Source organism: Geotrypetes seraphini, chromosome 2 (genome assembly GCF_902459505.1).
Source record: "Geotrypetes seraphini chromosome 2, aGeoSer1.1, whole genome shotgun sequence".
Lineage (NCBI taxonomy): Eukaryota > Metazoa > Chordata > Amphibia > Gymnophiona > Dermophiidae > Geotrypetes > Geotrypetes seraphini.
In genome coordinates, this window is record NC_047085.1 from 492030135 (window position 1) to 492047781 (window position 17647).

The following is a 17647-nucleotide window of genomic DNA, read 5'->3' on the forward strand; positions in this document are numbered from 1 at the left end:
CCCCCCCAAAAAAAATCTTGATTTATATTTGAGACATATACAGTAAATATTTTTAACCGCTTGTGATACTGCTTTGAACCTGAAAGACAGACAATTCACATATAAATAAAAGCACAGATTTTTCCTCAACTAGGCTACTGTATAAGACTTTACTATCTACCACTTGGCAGATCCCCCCCCTCATATCTGTTTCCTTTCCCCTTTAGCTCAACTGTCACAGTGGCATCCCTTCAGCTGAGAGGCATGAACTGCATCTCTCCCAAGAAGTTGGCAAAAGGGCAAGCTTGAGTCAACCAGTAGGTGGGGCTGCTGGGCAATGGTCAGGTTTCACAGAAGCCTACATGGGGGCTCTCCAGCCCCTGCTGACTCCAAGAGCCAAGGCTAGATACAGGAACTAAATCCAGGACTTCAGCCTCCTGTGCTGCCACCGATTTGTACAGTGCTTGGAACAAAACAGAAACAGAGAAACAATCTTAAATACTATACTTTTTCTTGCAGACAGTAAACAAGAGATAGTTCCTAGAAACTCCCCCGTGTGTTCTGCATTCACTATCTTTTATTTACTGGGTGTAATATATCAGGTCAAGGGGAGGGAAAGAAAAGTACACAAGGCAACAAACAAGGCATAGTCTTTTATTACAAAAAGATATTTATCCTTTCTTTTTTTTCTTTCACAGACCGCATATACCATGTGATAACAAAACCAACAGGACAATAAATGTACAAAGTAAGGCAACAGATCTTCAAGTTTAAGGCATAATTAGTGGGTTGGGTGTCCATCTCTGCTATTGACATAATTTTTTTAAAAAAGTTTTCACTAAGGTAAAGACTTAGACGTGGGCCTGTCAATTTTTTTTATTCCCCCCCCCATGCCTTGCTGGATTGTGGAGTAGAGAATGACACGGGGACAAATTTTTTCCCATCCCCACAGAAATTCATTTTCCCTTCCCATCCTGGTGAGTTCTTTCCTTGCCCCTGCTCCATTCCTGCAAGCTCTGTCCTCATCTGCACAAGCCTCAAACACTTTAAAATCATGTGTTCGAAGCTTGTGTGGTTAAGGCAGAGCTTAAAGGAATAAGACATGGACAGCAACAAAACTTGTGAGGACGGGATGGGGAAATTGAGTTCCTGCAAGGACGGGGACAGATGTGTCCCTGTGCCTTTCTCTAGAGTAGAGCAGAGTGGGAGATACCTGGGTTGTTCAGATGCACAATTTGCTTTTGCAGTTGGTCCTATGGGGATACTGGTTACTGTAGAAATGCCCCTTATTAGCTTATTTCACTGTATTACGTTTGTTAAGAACATAAGAATTGCTGCTGCTGGATCAGACCAGTGGTCCATCGTGCCCAGCAGTCTGCTCCTGCGGTGGCCCTTAGGTCAAAGGCCAGTGCTCTATTTGAGTCTAGCCTTACCTGCGTACGTTCTGGTTCAGCAGGAACTTGTCTAACTTTGTCTTGAATCCCTGGAGGGTGTTTTCCCCTATAACAGCCTCCGGAAGAGCGTTCCAGTTTTCCACCACTCTCTGGGTGAAGAAGAACTTCCTTATGTTTGTACAGAATCTATCCCCTTTTAACTTTAGAGAGTGTCCTCTCATTCTCCCTTCCTTGGAGAGGGTGCACAACCTGTCTTTATCTACTAAGTCTATTCCCTTCATTATCTTGAATGTTTCGATCATGTCCCCTCGCAGTCTCCTCTTTTCTAGGGAGAAGAGGCCCAGTTTCTCTAATCTCTCACTGTACAGCAACTCCTCCAGCCCCTTAACCATTTTAGTCGCTCTTCTCTGGACCCTTTCGAGTAGTACTATGTCCTTCTTCATGTACGGCGACCAGTGCTGGATACAGTATTCCAGGTGGGGGCATAACATGGCCCGGTGCAGTGGCATGATAACCTTCTCCGATCTGTTTGTGATCCCCTTCTTAATCATTCCTAGCATTCTGTTTGCCCTTTTCGCTGCTAGGTCCACAATAATGGCAGGGGACAGTTTGTTAAGAGGTAATTCCACCAGCTCCACTTTCTCTCATGCTCTACAATGCCATATCACAGCTACTATGATAATGAGTTGCTTCAACTCCAGTTTCACTCATTAAAAACAAAAGAAAAAAAAGTTTAAAATATCAATTTTTCCTGGAAAGACTTTACCACTCAACTTCTTCAAAAGCAAACTGGACAAAACTTCAGAGAAAAAGAATATTGGTGTTATGATGATGCATGAAAGTGCTTATCCTGGCATTTTAGATGATTGCCATAGGTTTGGGGGGGGGGAAGGGGAGTGAGGAAGGACTGGGAAGAAAAATAATTTCCCTGCAGGTACGAAATAGAGTCCTCCAGCTTCTCCTTAATCACTAGGTGGAGACAACGGACTGATCTCAGCGGAACTTCTCATCTTTCAGGTTAACCAACTCTGTGGCCAATCAGGAAAAGGTATTTCTGCTTCCAGGACAAGGCACATGCAGCATGGCATAAGGACCAGGTACGCAAGCACTTTTACTAGGTTTGAAGGAAGCATATAAATCAAGATGTAAAATACCTCAGTGACTTTCTTTGCATTCCATTAGGATGTCACTGTCGAGCATTTTTTTTTCTTTTCTTATAGACGCAATGGAAAAGCTCAGCTCAATGCAGCCTTTAAAGTTAACTATTGCAATCCTGATATATCTCATTGGAAAAGGAGATTTCCTCTAAGCAACCAGGGTCTAGCGCACTTTTATAAACTAACCTGCAAATATGATCAATATTTGATTCACGAGAGACTATCATAGCAATTTAATAACACGACACATAGTAGGTGCTTGCTCTCCTCTACAGGACACTGGAGCAGCTCAGCAAGAATGTGAATGTCCCACAGAAAATGCCCAGCCAGCCTGAAGGAGCCTGAACTATTCTACTAAGAAGAGTCAGAAAAAACTGCACCCGTTCCATTGTGCAAAGTTGGTAGACACCTATCTTAAACAACCCATGGATGATATTGTTTCTTACCAGAACTTTAGGAAACTATTGAAAACTCATTTACTTAAAAATTTTTTGTAATGTAGGTCATTCATTTCCATTGTTATTGTTTTAATTTTCTTTTGAAACTGCATAGAACTCTTAAGCTACTGTGACCCCAAGCTCCAAAGAAACAAATGCAAGTTGGCCAACAGGTACCACCAAGGATCAGCCTGTCAGCTGCAGACTGGAGTCTGCTTCTTCTATACGCAGAGCTGAAGAAAACGCTCCAAGCACAAAGAAAACCTCCAAAAGGGTCAAAAAACACCAAAGAAAATAAAAAAAGGGAGAACAGAACAGAAATACTCCTTCAGGCTTGCGTTCAGAAGGGAAAAACTACAGGTGACAGTAGAACTCCCAGTGAAGTAGAGGAGAGTGACAGAAAAAATCTAGAGTGGATTCCTTCTGTAGATGGCTCGCAGCCATTGAGAGATAACCCATATATCTAGAACAGACATGGGCAACTCTGGACCTCGAGGGCCGGAATCCAATTGGGTTTTCTGGATTTCCCCAATGAATATGCATGAGATCTATTTGCATGCATTGCTTTCAGTGCATATTCATTGGGGAAATCCTGAAAACCTGATTGGATTCCGGCCCTCGAAGACCGGAGTTGCCCACCCCTGGTCTAGAATGATTCCCCTATTGCGATGGAAATAAATTTTTATGTTATTGCTGTAGCTGCAGAAGGGGCTTCAATGAAGTATTGAGATCAGGTAGGGTTACCATATGTCCGGGAAAACCTGGACATGTCCTCTTTTTAGAGGACTGTCCAGACAGGTTTTTTAAGTTGTGGAGTCTGTCCAGGTTTGGCAGGGCTGGCTTTCAAGGAATCTGGTGGCTCTCCCCCTTCTACCTCCTTTGCGCTGCAATTCTATTTTCTTTGGGCTGCCGGCATTTCAGAGATGTGAGCTGGCAGCCTCTCTGCAGGTCCCGCCTCCGCGGGAACAGGAAGTCGCTGCAGAGAGGCGACTTCAGGGGTATGAAGACTTACGAGGTCAAGGCTTTGGTTTCTTTTTGAACATTTATGTTAGTCTTTCACATTAGAAGTACAGAGTTTGTTGTGTAGATCAATGCATTTTGAACTGTATTTTTAGAAAGCAGAACATGGAGAAAAAAAAAAAAAATGTACAAGGGTGTGAAGATATTTACAAAGTGCTACACATGGGACTTTGTGATGGGGCAGGTAAAGAGACAAAGCAGCCAAGGCCTTAACGTATTTCCCAAGAAGAAAGTCCTAGTTTCTCATTAATACGAGCTATATTGTACAGGGTTAACAGATGCCACTTGTGTGGTGTGGGTGACTCTGCTACCACAGCCTTTCATAATAGCAAAAATGGTCTACTTGAAATGAAATAGGGAAACAGAATCCATCTAAATTCTATACAACCCTGAAATATTCCTATGGGTTAGGCAGTTGTTTGGTTTTTTTTTCTGTTTCTCTTGGTTTTGAAAACACTAGGCCTCTTGCCCTCCAAGGCTGAAGTGCTTATAATTAAATGTAAAACTACTGTGCCAGCTTGTACTTACTCCTTAGGGCTCCTTTTACTAAACTGCACTAGAGTTTTTAGCGTGCGCTGCAGATTAGCACGTGCTATGCGGAAAAACTAACGCCAGCTCAATGGAGGCGTTAGCGTCTAGTGCGTGGGGCAAAACCGCTAGCGCAGCTTAGTAAAAGGAGCCCTTATTCTCAACTTCTGAAAGTCTATTTTGGACTTTTAATGCCGCTTAGCCCCTCAAGAGAAAAGAAAGTCTGAGATGCTTTTGTCCCAAAAATGAGGGGGGCGGGGCAGGGTTAATTTATTCCTGTGCAGAGTAAATGCTGCTGTGTCCTGAACACCCGAAGCCGTTTCTTCTGGATTTATACCTTTCCCTGAGAATACAGAACAGTTTTGTCAGTGTTGCAGCAGGCACTCAAGATGCTTTATCACTAAAGAGGGCATAGAAAAAAATAATCGGACATCCTGAGCAATTGGAACGCGCTGAAAATCAGCCGTGCATTTCCAGGGCCAAGTACAGGCAGGCACCTGGGCATCCAGCCACACGGAGAAGCTGCTAAGTTTTCAGCAACTGTGGCTTCATCTGAATTGTACAATCGCACCCTATCCATGCAATAAATCCTGCTTCCTCCCTAGCATGCTCAGTCCCCTCATTCAGAGACCTGGTGCTTGCAATTCCTCTGCAGTGCTCGTGGTGGCTTGAAAAGAGCCCACCTGAGCAACCAAAGAAGGATATGACTGAAGAATGCCCAGTGCCAGCTTAACTGGAAGACTTGCCGTAGCTACTGAGATCCTGCAGATGGCGCTAACAACAGAAAGAGAAGACAAGAAGTCCACCCTCTCAGCAGGAAGTGGCATCACTGCCAGTTTCCAGTGACCTTGGACAAGCTCTTCTTATAGAAAGCTAGGCCCAGACTAGGGCTGAGGCTACCACCTCGCTTCAAGTCAGGGTGGGTCCTGACCAGTTTAGTCCCACTGCATACATGTAGTTGTAGTTCAAATTTTTGCACTGGACAGAATCAGCCTTTCTGGACTGACTGAGGAGGTGGTAACAACCTTAGCTAGGTGCAACCTTAGACATAAAATTTTACATCTAGCCGGCGAAGCCCATTTATTTGGCCAGTTACTTACCCACCCTGAATTCTGACAAGAGTTATCTTTTACCCATGATGGACATTTCTGGAAAAAAAAAACAACACACCAACCCATGGGCTGTATTGACTTTACAATGAGGCAAAGACAGCAGAAGCCAGGAAGGTTTGGTTTGATTTGCTTTTTTGGGGGGGAACTTTTTTTTTGGTACCATATTATATAAAAATGTCATTGATAGTACAAATCACCTTAAAAGTGGTGTCTGTGGACAAAATTTCCAGAATAAAGATTTATATAAATAACGAAATTCTACTATTCACCCCTTTGTTAAAAATCACATTTTAAATCCCTTTTCCAAACAACTGCATCAATGTCTTTTTAACAGGTCACAAAGCTTTCCTTTCCGGAAACCCACCACCTAACGCTAGCGTAGCAGAGCGCCCACTTTTCCGGAGTCATTTACATCTGCTCTAGCACTCATGCTAGCGTTTCATTTAATATATTTATTTTTACGAGAAGCTTCTTATACTCTGCGTTTATAGACACATAGCTCCCTGCCACAGAGGGGCCTTAAGCTTAATACACATATAAATACAGTACTAGTTTACAGAGGGTGGTACATCTCCACACCTCATCTGAGAGAGGGCAGACAGGACTGGGGATCTCAGCAGAAGGCATAGGTCTCGTCCCAAGGGTGGAGGCTTGTAATGCTAGTGCATGGAAGGACTTGGGGGCAGGGAGGTGGGGCAGAGAGGCAGTGAGAATCTTACCATGGGGCCAGCATGGAAGTCTTCACATAGCATGGTACCGCACTGCAGTAATTTCCTATGTGATTCCCTTTGAAGCTTTTCTCTCTCATAACATACCTAACTACACCCAAACATATCAAAGCTCGTAGGAAAGCAGATTTGCCTCCACTCTCCCCATGGGATTGTCTGGGGTTTTTTTTGTTTTTTTTCCTTCTGTCCCTCCTTGATTTTGGTACAACTCTCTCCGTAGTGCAACAGCTTGAGATGACAGAGAAAGGTCGATTCATACATCAGTTTATTTGCGCTTTTTTTGTTGTTTGTTTTAAAACTCCTACCCCACATTGGCAGGGGTTTGTATCCAATCACTGTGCCACTTTTTCCAACCTTCTTCTGTCGTAAGGCAAAAGGATTCCCCCTCCCCAGCTCCATGTGGGAAAGATGAGGAGAAATAAGCAAGACATTACAAACTGATGACCCCCAAGATTTATGCCTGGCGTTTTTCCTCTCCCATCGTTGATTCCCAGGCATTGACATCAGTGACTCTCTCTTGGACTGTCCTGGGGGGGGGAGGTGTCAAAAGAGCAATTTTCCTTTTCATTCAGTAGTGGCATAAAAATATGCTTAAAAATCTGGCCCTGAGACAGAAAACGAGGACAGCCAAAGGTCTGGAACAGAGATGAGTTGAATGCCACAGTGTGGTGCCCACCAGGCACAGGATGTGCAGCTATGACTGCAACCTTTGCTCTTCTCAGATCAGGTTCCTGGTACTTTAGGCTCCTCCCCCGAGGATCTTCCACCTCGCTTTTTCAGCAGATCACTGGTGGAGACAATCTGCTTACTTTGTCTCAGGAGGGTTGTACTCCGTTTCTCCTGATGACACTTGGGAGATGCGGCGTTGGGAGCCCCACAGCCTTCTGGTGAACTGCCCTGTTCGCACCTGGAAAATAATTGTAGAATGAAGACATTTGTCTGCTGCCTAATTATCAATTCCCCATGCCCCCAATATCACTGTGGGGAGAAATCCCTTTTTTTTTTTTTCTAAATGAGAATAAAAGCAAAAAAAAAATAACCCCCACACATTTTAAGTTTAACTTTGAAAACTGAAGACATTTTTGTTCTTCAATATTTAATTACTGTACTAGTTTGATCTTTTTCTACTCTTTCATTAGTTTTGGTTTTCAATTGTTTTATTACTGATGGAAACCATTTGGAATTATTTTAACATTAAAATGGTATCCACTATAATAAAACCCTTAGTGCGCATGCGCACTTCAATTTATGCATCCTGTGCCCATAATCCGTGCTGCACATGCACAGTGCCTGCCTTCTGCCCTAATCTCCGATGCTGGCTGACTTCCTGTGTTGCCACTGCCGGGACGCCTCTTCTCGCTCCCGGACCAGCAAAGGCAGCAGCCGCGGTTTCATCAAGCAGCCATGGGGCATTTGCTAGGTCGGCCCACTTCGATAATGCGAGGCAGACTGGCTTGGCAAAAGCCCCGAGGCTGCCCGGGCTAGCGGATGTTGTACAGGGGGAGCAGGGAAAGGGTGCTGCTGGACAGGGGGGAGCTAAAAGTAACGGAGAAGGGCTACTGTTGGACAGGGGGAGCAGGGAAGGGGTGCTGCTGGACAGGGGGGAACTAAAAGTAAGGGAGAAGGGCTATTGTTGGTCAGGGGGAGCAGGGAAGGGGTGCTGCTGAATAGGGGGGAGAGACAGAAATAAAGAAAGACAGACAACGGGCAGGGAGAGAGACAGAAAGAAAGACAGACAGGGAGGGCCAGGGAGAGAGACATAAAGAAAGACAGACATACAGAAAGAAAGGGGGCAGGGAGAGAGAAAGAAAGACAGACATACAGAAAGAAAGAAAGAAAAAGAAAGAAATGCCTAAGTCTATACATCTATTCTAGCACCCATTAATGTAACGGGCTAAAAAACTAATAAACATTATAAGTAAGTAATCAGCAGAAATACAGCAGCATCCCCTCAGTCCTATCTGCATGAGCACAGGAAAACAAAGGTACTGGAAACAGTACTATGTATATAAGTTATTTACTATGGCTGATGTTCAAATGAAGTTACAAGCTCCTAGAAGTTGGTGAATGTATAACTTTGCTATCTGTTTATTTTCAATTATTAACTGTGAACTGAAAATCCCCCACACCAAAATGGTTTTTTGTCATATCTTCCACAGAACTCGGCTGATTCTTATGAAATTTAGGGTGTTGAATCCTGGTTGATGTAAATTGTACATATTTCCTACCGCACTACAACACTAGCTTGTGGAAATGAATTGTGAACTGAATAAAAAACATGTCAAAAAGTTTTATGGCGTATCTTACAGAAAAATGTAAAGTCAAAAAGTAAGGTTTCAATTGAGCAGATGTTCGAAGTGTGCTCCCTTTGCACGATGGCACGCCCTGAGCCTTGGCCGCCACTGATCTATGGACTTGTCAATGATGCTATGATTCAGCTTAGGCCAAACAGAGATGAGGCACTGTATCAGCCACCAGATCTGGTAGTTAACTGGGTTTAGGTCTGGTGAATTCGCAGGCCAGAGGTCTGGACCAAAGAAGTCTGGGGTCTCCTGATGTAGCAGTTCTACGGGGTCCTTTGCCCAACATGCTGGGGCATTGTCCTGTTGTAAGATAAAGTAGTCTTCCTGACGTGCTACAGATCGCTGGCAACAGCTTCAGCTCAAGAGGATATATCCCGGCTTTATGAGCAGTTGATCTAATCCCAGAATTGATCTGTGAATCCGAGTTTCGAGATTGCGACCGAGACCATGACTGATTGGCTGAAGGTCAGGTAGATCTGTAGTAGGCGTTGGCATTAACCTTATGCTTCAGTGTAGTTGAAGGCATGTACAGGCGATAATTCTGTATTAATCGGTGGAGCTACTGTAAATATCTTTTCATCTGTAAACTAGATGAAACTGACGCTGTGCTCCGGGTACTTGGTCAAAAGCCACTTGCACCGTTTCAGGCGTGTGTCTTTGTTTTGTAAAGATAACTCTTGGGCACGGCGCTTTATAAGACACTTTAATTTCAGATCGTCATGAATTATCCTAGCCACATTTGTCTGGCTTATTCCTGCTTCTCTTGCTATTCGGCGAGTTGTTTGATGCGTTTGCAGTGGCTCAGTACAAGATCACATACGTCAATGTGTTCTTGTGTGCGAATCAAGCACGGTCGTCTGCTGCCTGGTTTACGATCCACAGTGCCCATTGCTCAGATCTTTATCAGAATTTGGTCTTCTGTAGTGAAAACCATTTTGATAAAGAGACTGTTTACAAACTATCGTCAGCTTCTGCGCATATCCTGTAACAATTCGTTTTCACAAGGTAGTGTTGTGGTGCGGTGGGAAATATTTACAACATTTTACATCAACTTCATTCAGGACATGACGCACTAAATTTCATAAGAATCAGCCGAGTTCTGTGGAAGGTACGACAAAAAACATTTTGGTATGTTTTTTTTCCCCCCCCCAGTTCAGTGTACATGGATCGTATTGGGCTGAAAATATGAGAAGGGGCCAGATTTGGGGTGAGGCGAGAGCAGGCTGAAAAATTATTCACCTAGTGTGATATTCATCTGCTATCCAGATAACCATGTGTTTTGTTTAGTCTTAAATTAATACACATGTTGCCATGCTGAATCTACTGATAATATGGTCACTGTGCTTTGGCACAGTGACCATATTATCAGTAGATTCAGCATGGCAACATGTGTATTAATTTAAGACTTAACAATTAAATGAGTACAATCACCATACTGGCCTTTTCTAAATTAAAAGGAAATTAATCTGCAGAACTGCTCTCAAGAGAGTCCCAAATGTTTCTGTGGAGATTATATCTGGATTTCCAGGAGTACCTGTGAGACCAGAAAAAAGGTGTACATTCCCAGGAAGTACTGGATATATATACATCATCTGATTTTACAGAATCTGAAACTTCCTCAGAAGCCAAGAAAAATAAGTTTCTACATGAAGTACTCTGTTGGACATCCTCTCATATTAATTTAGGTTTCATCTCTAGCAGAATCCTCTTGGGCCAGTGCATTTTTCTGGCACATACTGCCTTGTCTGGGGATATCCACAGCTTGTCAGCTTCCAAAAAGGGTTTTGATTTTGCTGCATCTTGTTTATCTGTATTAAGAATGTTTCTCTGGGAATTGTGTGTGTCTTCTGTTCTTTCTAAATGCAAAGGAGTGGAGGAAAACTATAACTCAAAATAGAATACTCTCCACTAAATGTAACACTGATAGTCAAAATATTGTAATGATATGGAGGAAAACGCCTCTGGGTGAGTATGAAGGGAGGGAGGGTTGGGTAGGGATAGATTTTGTTTAATGTAGATATTTAATCTTCATATTAAGACATTTAATATTGTTAATTTTAATAATTGATGGATGGGAGGGGTTATAATTATGGTTCTATATTTTCTGCTTGTGATAGTGTTTTCTTTGTCATAGTTCATGTTATTATTCTAATGTATTACACTATTGTATTTTATTAAAATAATAAAATTATTAAAAAAAAGAAGAATGTTTCTCTGGGAATTGTGTGTGTCTTCTGTTCTTTCTAAATGCAAAGGAATGGAGGAAAACTATAACTCAAAATAGAATACTCTCCTCTAAATGTAACACTGATAGTTAAAATACTGTAATGATATGGAGGAAACGCCTCTGGGTGAGTAAAACTCTAATCAGCTCGACCAGAGAAGGGTGAGCAGATTTATAATAGCACTACCCAATCAGGCATCACAGGCATAAAAAACCTCTATCCATCCTACAGAAAAAAACATTCAAAAGGAGAAATTACCTTCTAATTTTCTTTCTTTTAGCCTCTCCAGACCGGTATAGTCTTCAGTCTCCACCCGCTGGTCATGATGAGATATATCCCATCTGTAAGATTACTCTTTCAGCTATACCGGTCTGGAGAGTTGCTAAAGAAAAAACGTTTTAGAAGGCCACTAAAAAGGAGTGGCCTAGTGGTTAGAGCAGCTACCTCAGCCCTGAGGTTGTGAGCTTGATTCCCACTGCAGCTCCTTGCGACTCTAGGCAAGTCATTTAACAAACATTTCATTGGAGGAAAGTGTGATGCAATGGTAGATACCATTCAAGAAACATCAGTAGAGGCAACCAGAGAATCTAAACAACTGTTTTTAGGATTGAAATCAGGGCTGGATAAAAAGACATTTCAAGATCAATTAAGCGGGCTACAGGAAAACTTAAGAAAATTTTTGAACAAAACATTGCCAATCTAAATTAAAAAAGTACGCCCGAGATCAACAGGGCTTCACTCCTGGGTGAAAATTCATTCAGATCAGGAACAACCAAAAACCACTCATGTGGGCTTTGAGGGATATACTGACACAAATCAAAGCTCTGCAAGTGGAAGCGAGGGAGACACCAGCTCCAGCTCCAGGGCAGAGCACAGGAGTGCAAAGACAAAGCAGGCGTACACGTTACAGGGGGCAGGTGCAGGGGTTGGAACCAGTCTTGAACCACTCTGGGCCAGAAACCAACATTAACACTCTAATTACCAACATATCAGGGATTCAATTAGAACCCGAACAGATTCAAGTCTTAAATAAAGGCTTATCCTTTGTTCCCACAGTTTGGCATAACAGTTTTCAAGCCCGGTGTGATTTAGCATGAATAATACGTTCTCTTCAAGTTCAACTATTTTTTGCTAGCGGTTCAAGCTCTATGGATAACTCTGTGGTTCGCCCCCATTCAAATTGGACACCCCCGGGAGCTGTGGATCCTCACATAGCAACATTTTGTGATCTTGTATTGAAAGATATTACGTGAATTTATCTCTTCTGGAGTTTTCTGCCCTGTCTGCCTTACAAATGGATGAGAGATTGGTAATAAAGCCGGCTGACAAGGGGAGTTTCCTAGTGATTACGAATCGCACTCAATATAGGGAAGAAGCAGTCCACCAGTTAGCTGACACCAACTATTATATCCCTCTCCAGATGGATCCCACAGAACATCTAAAAAAAAACCATACAGGAAGTTGTAGAGACAGCATTAGACAGTGGACATATGCAAATATCTTATTTGTCAACATCCTAGGATCCCGGTATTCTACACAGTACCAAAAATTCACAAATCGGTACAGAAACCCCCCCCCCTCCGGGTTGTCCCATCATCTCCCTAAAGGGCATGGTTCTGGAACCTCTCTCTTGCTTCATTGATCACTTTTTCCAGCCATTTGTTAAACAGGCTCGCTCCTATATTAAGGACACTACCCATTTTATCCGGAGAATACACACTGTCACCAACATTGACACTTTAGATATCCTGGTCTCTCTTGATGTCGTGGCGTTCTACCTCAAATGGAGACTATACAGGTGGTTCATCAAACCCTTTTGCAAAGATACCCGTTAAGCAGGACTCCAACAGATTTCATTATGACGTTAACAAACTTAGTTTTGACAAGAAACTATTTTCAGTTTGAAGGGATATTTTACCAACACTGCCAGGGGGTCGCCATGGGAACTGTGGCGGCCCCCAGCATAGCTAACCTGTTCTTGAGCCGCTTCAAAGAACAACATCTATACACATCTACATTTTTTTCAGCATATCAAGATTTGGACCAGGTTTATCGACAATGTGTTTTTTTACATGGGCAGAGGCGTTATCAAATTTACAACTGTTTATCACCTGGTTGAATACTTTAGATCCCCATATAAAGTATACTAGAACTTGGGATCTAAACACACTTGCGTTCCTGGATACGGAAATTATAAAAACCAATACAGGACTGAGTACTAAGGTACACAAGACTACAGAAAAAACAACTACTTGACATATTCAAACTGCCATCCCCGGAACCTCAAAAAAGCTCTCCCTATTGGACAGTTTCTCAAAATGATGATTTTTATAAGGAAGTTGAGATTCTCACTGGGCAACTATTGGAGAGGGGATGCCCAAAGAATGTGATACACAACGCATTCTGAAGGGCAAAATATGCTAACAGGGACCTTCTGCTATGTGAGCCCACTTCAGATAATCCTAACAAACAAGTCATATTCAGCTCAAGTTTACCAGCTAGCCTCTAGCATACACAGACACTGGCACGTGCTGCAGTTACACAACACATTCCAGGAGTGTCCCTGTGTAGCCTTCAGTAGGGGCAGGAATTTATCAGACAGATTAGTGAGAGCAAACTTTACAACGCCCCTTATCAATAAGGGTATTATTAAGGGACACAAGGCATGTGGACGTTGTTCTTCTTGTAATCAAACATTAGAGGGTCACAGTTGGATTCATCCTCAAAAAAAACACCACCTCATGTTAGTCCACATTTGTAGTTTATATCATTCAATGTACCTGCAACTTACTGTATATTTCTTCACCGAGAGAGTGGTTGATCCTTGGAACGAGCTCCTGGTGACGGTGGTCGAGGCAAACAGCGTGCAAGAATTTAAGAGCAAATGGGATGCCCATGTGGGATCCCTTAGAGGGTTAAGCCAAGGGAACCTGTCACCAGGAGTGGGATCCCTAGGATAGTAGACTTGGGGGTGGGTCAGTAGAGTGGGCAGACCTGATGGGCTATGGCCCTTATCTGCCGTCATCTTCTATGTTTCTATGTTACAACTCGAGCAGTCCGTATCCGGATGACTGAACACTGGAGCTGCCTGAAGATTAAACATCAGAATGCACCAATGGTCAGCCACAGTACAGAACAGGGGTCACACCTTTCAACATATGCGCTGGAGCGTGATTGAACACATTTCTCCAACATTCCAGGGTGAAAGGAAGTCTTTCGTATTATCCAGAGAACAATTCTGGATTTATTCGTTAACATCTTTTACGCCCCACGGAATGAATGATGCCATGGAGTGGTTAACAGCTGGGAAGTATAGGCATTAAGGTTTTTTTCCCCATGCAACGCCCCGGCTAAGTTTGATAGGCCTAGGTGCCTGCCACGTCACAATCTCCTCTTTAAAAGATCACTTGTAGTCAGTCTAATTCACACTGCAATGACACGGAGAACTCAACACAGAACTTAGTGGGATTTGCCCTTGAGTTTGCCCCTGAAGAAGGACACGAAACGGGGTACTCTGTAGGGCAATCAGTCAAGGCACCCCCTTAAGGATTTTTTGAATACTTGCGGTCATTATGAGATAAGTTCCTTTTCAAAGTGATTTGTTATTTGCAGTATGGAAACTCTTTCTTATTATGATATGTGGGTCTAGTGATTTGCACATTATAATTACTAATTTGATATCTCATTCTTATATTTGCACTCAGCACTTTTGGAGTTAAAAAAAAAATCTTTCTTATAAAAAAACCACAAGTTGGCAATAAGTGATGTTTGTGGGTAGACCTGGCAGTGCACTATAGGGTGCACATGAATTGTGGATATACCCTGATGAACCTCCTAATCATTGATAAGAGGTTCCCACAGCTTGATTAGCCATTCTTGTACAAACAATTCTAATTCTCTACAAAAGTGTACGCCCAGGGTTCTGTGTGCAACTCTAGAGATATGGGAGTAGGTCTTTTGTATTCGAATACAGTAGTTTGACCCCTCCGAAATCTTACCAGGCTTTATATATTTCTGGTAATGGTTAGAGCTACAGCCTCAGCACCCTGAGGTTGTGGGTTCAAATCCCGTACTGCTTCTTGCGACCCTGGACAAGTCACTCAATCCTCCATTGCTCCAGGTACATTAGATAGATTGTGAGCCCACCGGGACAGACAGGGAAAATGCTTGAGTACCTGATTGTACACCGCTTAAGAGAACCTTGATAGGCAGTATATAAATACCTAAAATAAATAAAAATAAAAAAACAGAACTTTCTAAACAGTTCTGTCTAAAGCTTTGATGATTTTTTAGTGGCCTTCTAAAACTTTTTTTAATGTTTTTTTTAATTTTTTTTCTGTAGGATGGATGGAGGTTTTTTTAATGCCTGTAATACCTGACTGGGTAGTGCTATTATAAATCTGGTCACCCTTGTCGGGTTGAGCTCATTTAAGTTTTGCTCACCCGGAGTCTGAGATTTTTCCCTCCATATCCTTACAGTATTTTGGCTATTGGTGTTCACATTTAGTGGAGAGTAACCTTTTTTGAGTTGTCTTCCGTTCTTTCTAAACATATATCTTCCATATAGTTGTCGTTTGATCAAAAAGTTTTGCCTGCCCTGCCGCCGAGGTGCGCGTGTGAGCCCTGCTCCGCCCCTCCCCCGAGTCCGGGATTTTGCCACAGAATCGCTCCATCGGGAGCCTTTGCCTGCCCTGCCTGCACGAGGTGCGCGTGTGAGCCCCGCTCCGCCCCTCCCCCGAGTCCGGGATTTTGCCACAGAATTGCTCCATCGGGAGCCTTTGCCTGCACGAGGTGTGTGCGTGAGCCCCGCTCCGCCCTTCCCCCGAGTCCGGGATTTTGCCACAGAATCGCTCCATCGGGAGCCTTTGCCTGCCCTGCCGCCGAGGTGCGCGTGTGAGCCCCGCTCCGCCCCTCCCCCGAGTCCGGGATTTTGCCACAGAATTGCTCCATCGGGAGCCTTTGCCTGCCCTGCCTGCACGAGGTGCGCGTGTGAGCCCCGCTCCGCCCCTCCCCCGAGTCCGGGATTTTGCCACAGAATCGCTCCATCGGGAGCCTTTGCCTGCCCTGCCTGCACGAGGCGCGCGTGTGAGCCCCGCTCCGCCCCTCCCCCGAGTCCGGGATTTTGTTAGAGAATCGCTCCATCGGGAGCCTTCGCCTGCCCTGCCTGCACGAGGTACGCGCGTGAGCCCCGCTCCGCCCCTCCCCCGAGTCCGGGATTTTGCCACAGAATCGCTCCATCGGGAACCTTTGCCTGCCCTGCCTGCACCAGGCGCGCGTGTGAGCCCCGCTCCGCCCCTCCCCCGAGTCCGGGATTTTGTTAGAGAATCGCTCCATCGGGAGCCTTCGCCTGCCCTACCTGCACGAGGCGTTGAGCCGTTTCCGCTCCCCCCCCCCCCGAGACCAACGGGAGCCTACTCTTTAAACTGCACCACCACCGGCACAACCAGCAATCTCTCCAAGCGGTTCTATTCAGGAGAAGGGCAAGCTCCTCCACAGAACACAAAGCACTCGAGCTCTCCCTAGCTGCATACAAACTGAATACTTCTGCATCCTTAACCTGCATTTATAATTCATGTATAACTGCTTAGCCTGCTGTATATATCGTACAAGCTACATGTTCTTTAACTAACCCAACTGCATATACAGCCTATTATAACTAGCAGCAGTTAGTTACTCAAACTCCTCCAACTCAGCTTGTTTGTTCTCTGATTCCTTTCTTTTTTTCTGTTTCCTAGCTTTTCTCTTCTCTAGCTGCTCCTCCAGTTGTCTCAATAATAAAAATTCAACTCAAAGCTCCTGGCTTAGCTCTGTCACATTTGACCCTCCATTAGACTCTAGGTACGACAGTAGGACTCAGCCAGGACTTGATAGCGAGACTCTCCTGAATTCCCTCCGACCCAACGCCTCAATTCCCCATCCAGCCATGCCCCCAACTCTTCAGGCCACCACCCTCCCCGCCCCCCCCTCCCACCACTTTCCAAACCACCCTCCCAACCACCCCCACTCCTACCACTTCCCCTACACTCCTTACAACACTATACTTCACCATCCCCATTATTACAGGCCAAGGCAGATATGGTGATCTCTCCTCCCAACCTAAAAAAAAGCCACACCAGAAACCCTGCCAACCTCATCCCCATTCTTCCCTCTCCACAAGCCCCTTCCAGCAAGGCACTCAAACTGGCACTCATAAATGCAAGATCAGTTAACAACACATCCTTCCTCCTACACGACCTCATCTATGACAAGACTTGGGACGCCCTCATGATCACCGAAACCTGGCTCCAAGACAATGATGGGATAACACTAGGCGAACTATGTCCTCTAGGCTACCAAGCCCTAGCCTGCTCACATACCGCTGGAAAAGGAGGTGGAGTGACTGCCATTATCAAGACCTCCACCACACCAAAACTGATAAACTCCATCAATATACCCTCCCTAGAAGCACTTGCTTTCACCATAGGCCACAAACACAAAATCGCCCTCATACTCCTCTACAGAACACCTAGCTCCCCAACAGATACCCTAGAGACCCTCCTCGAATTCATCACTGAACTATCCATCTCACACAAACACGTGACCATCCTGGGAGATTTCAATTTCCCAGACTACCCCAACACCTCAGGACAAATTGACAACTTCCTCTCCTCCCTCACCGACATGGGATTTCATCAAGCTATAACCACCCCCACGCACTCAGCAGGCAACATCTTAGACTTGCTCTTCACCCTCAGAGGCCCAACTGCAGAGCCCCAACAAATAAC

General features: G+C 44.2%; 1 protein-coding gene across 3 annotated transcripts in view; it reads right to left on the reverse strand.

Annotated features, from left to right (window-relative positions):
- Positions 1-1829: 1829 nt before the first annotated feature.
- NBEAL2 (neurobeachin like 2) overlaps positions 1830-17647 on the reverse strand; it is a 408006-nt gene continuing 392188 nt past the window's right edge. For all 3 annotated transcript variants that reach the window (XM_033931896.1, XM_033931894.1, XM_033931895.1), the window contains one exon: positions 1830-7262. In XM_033931896.1, coding sequence (XP_033787787.1) covers positions 7161-7262 — 102 coding nt within the window. In that variant the 3' untranslated portion in view covers positions 1830-7160. The remainder of the gene's footprint in view (positions 7263-17647) is intronic.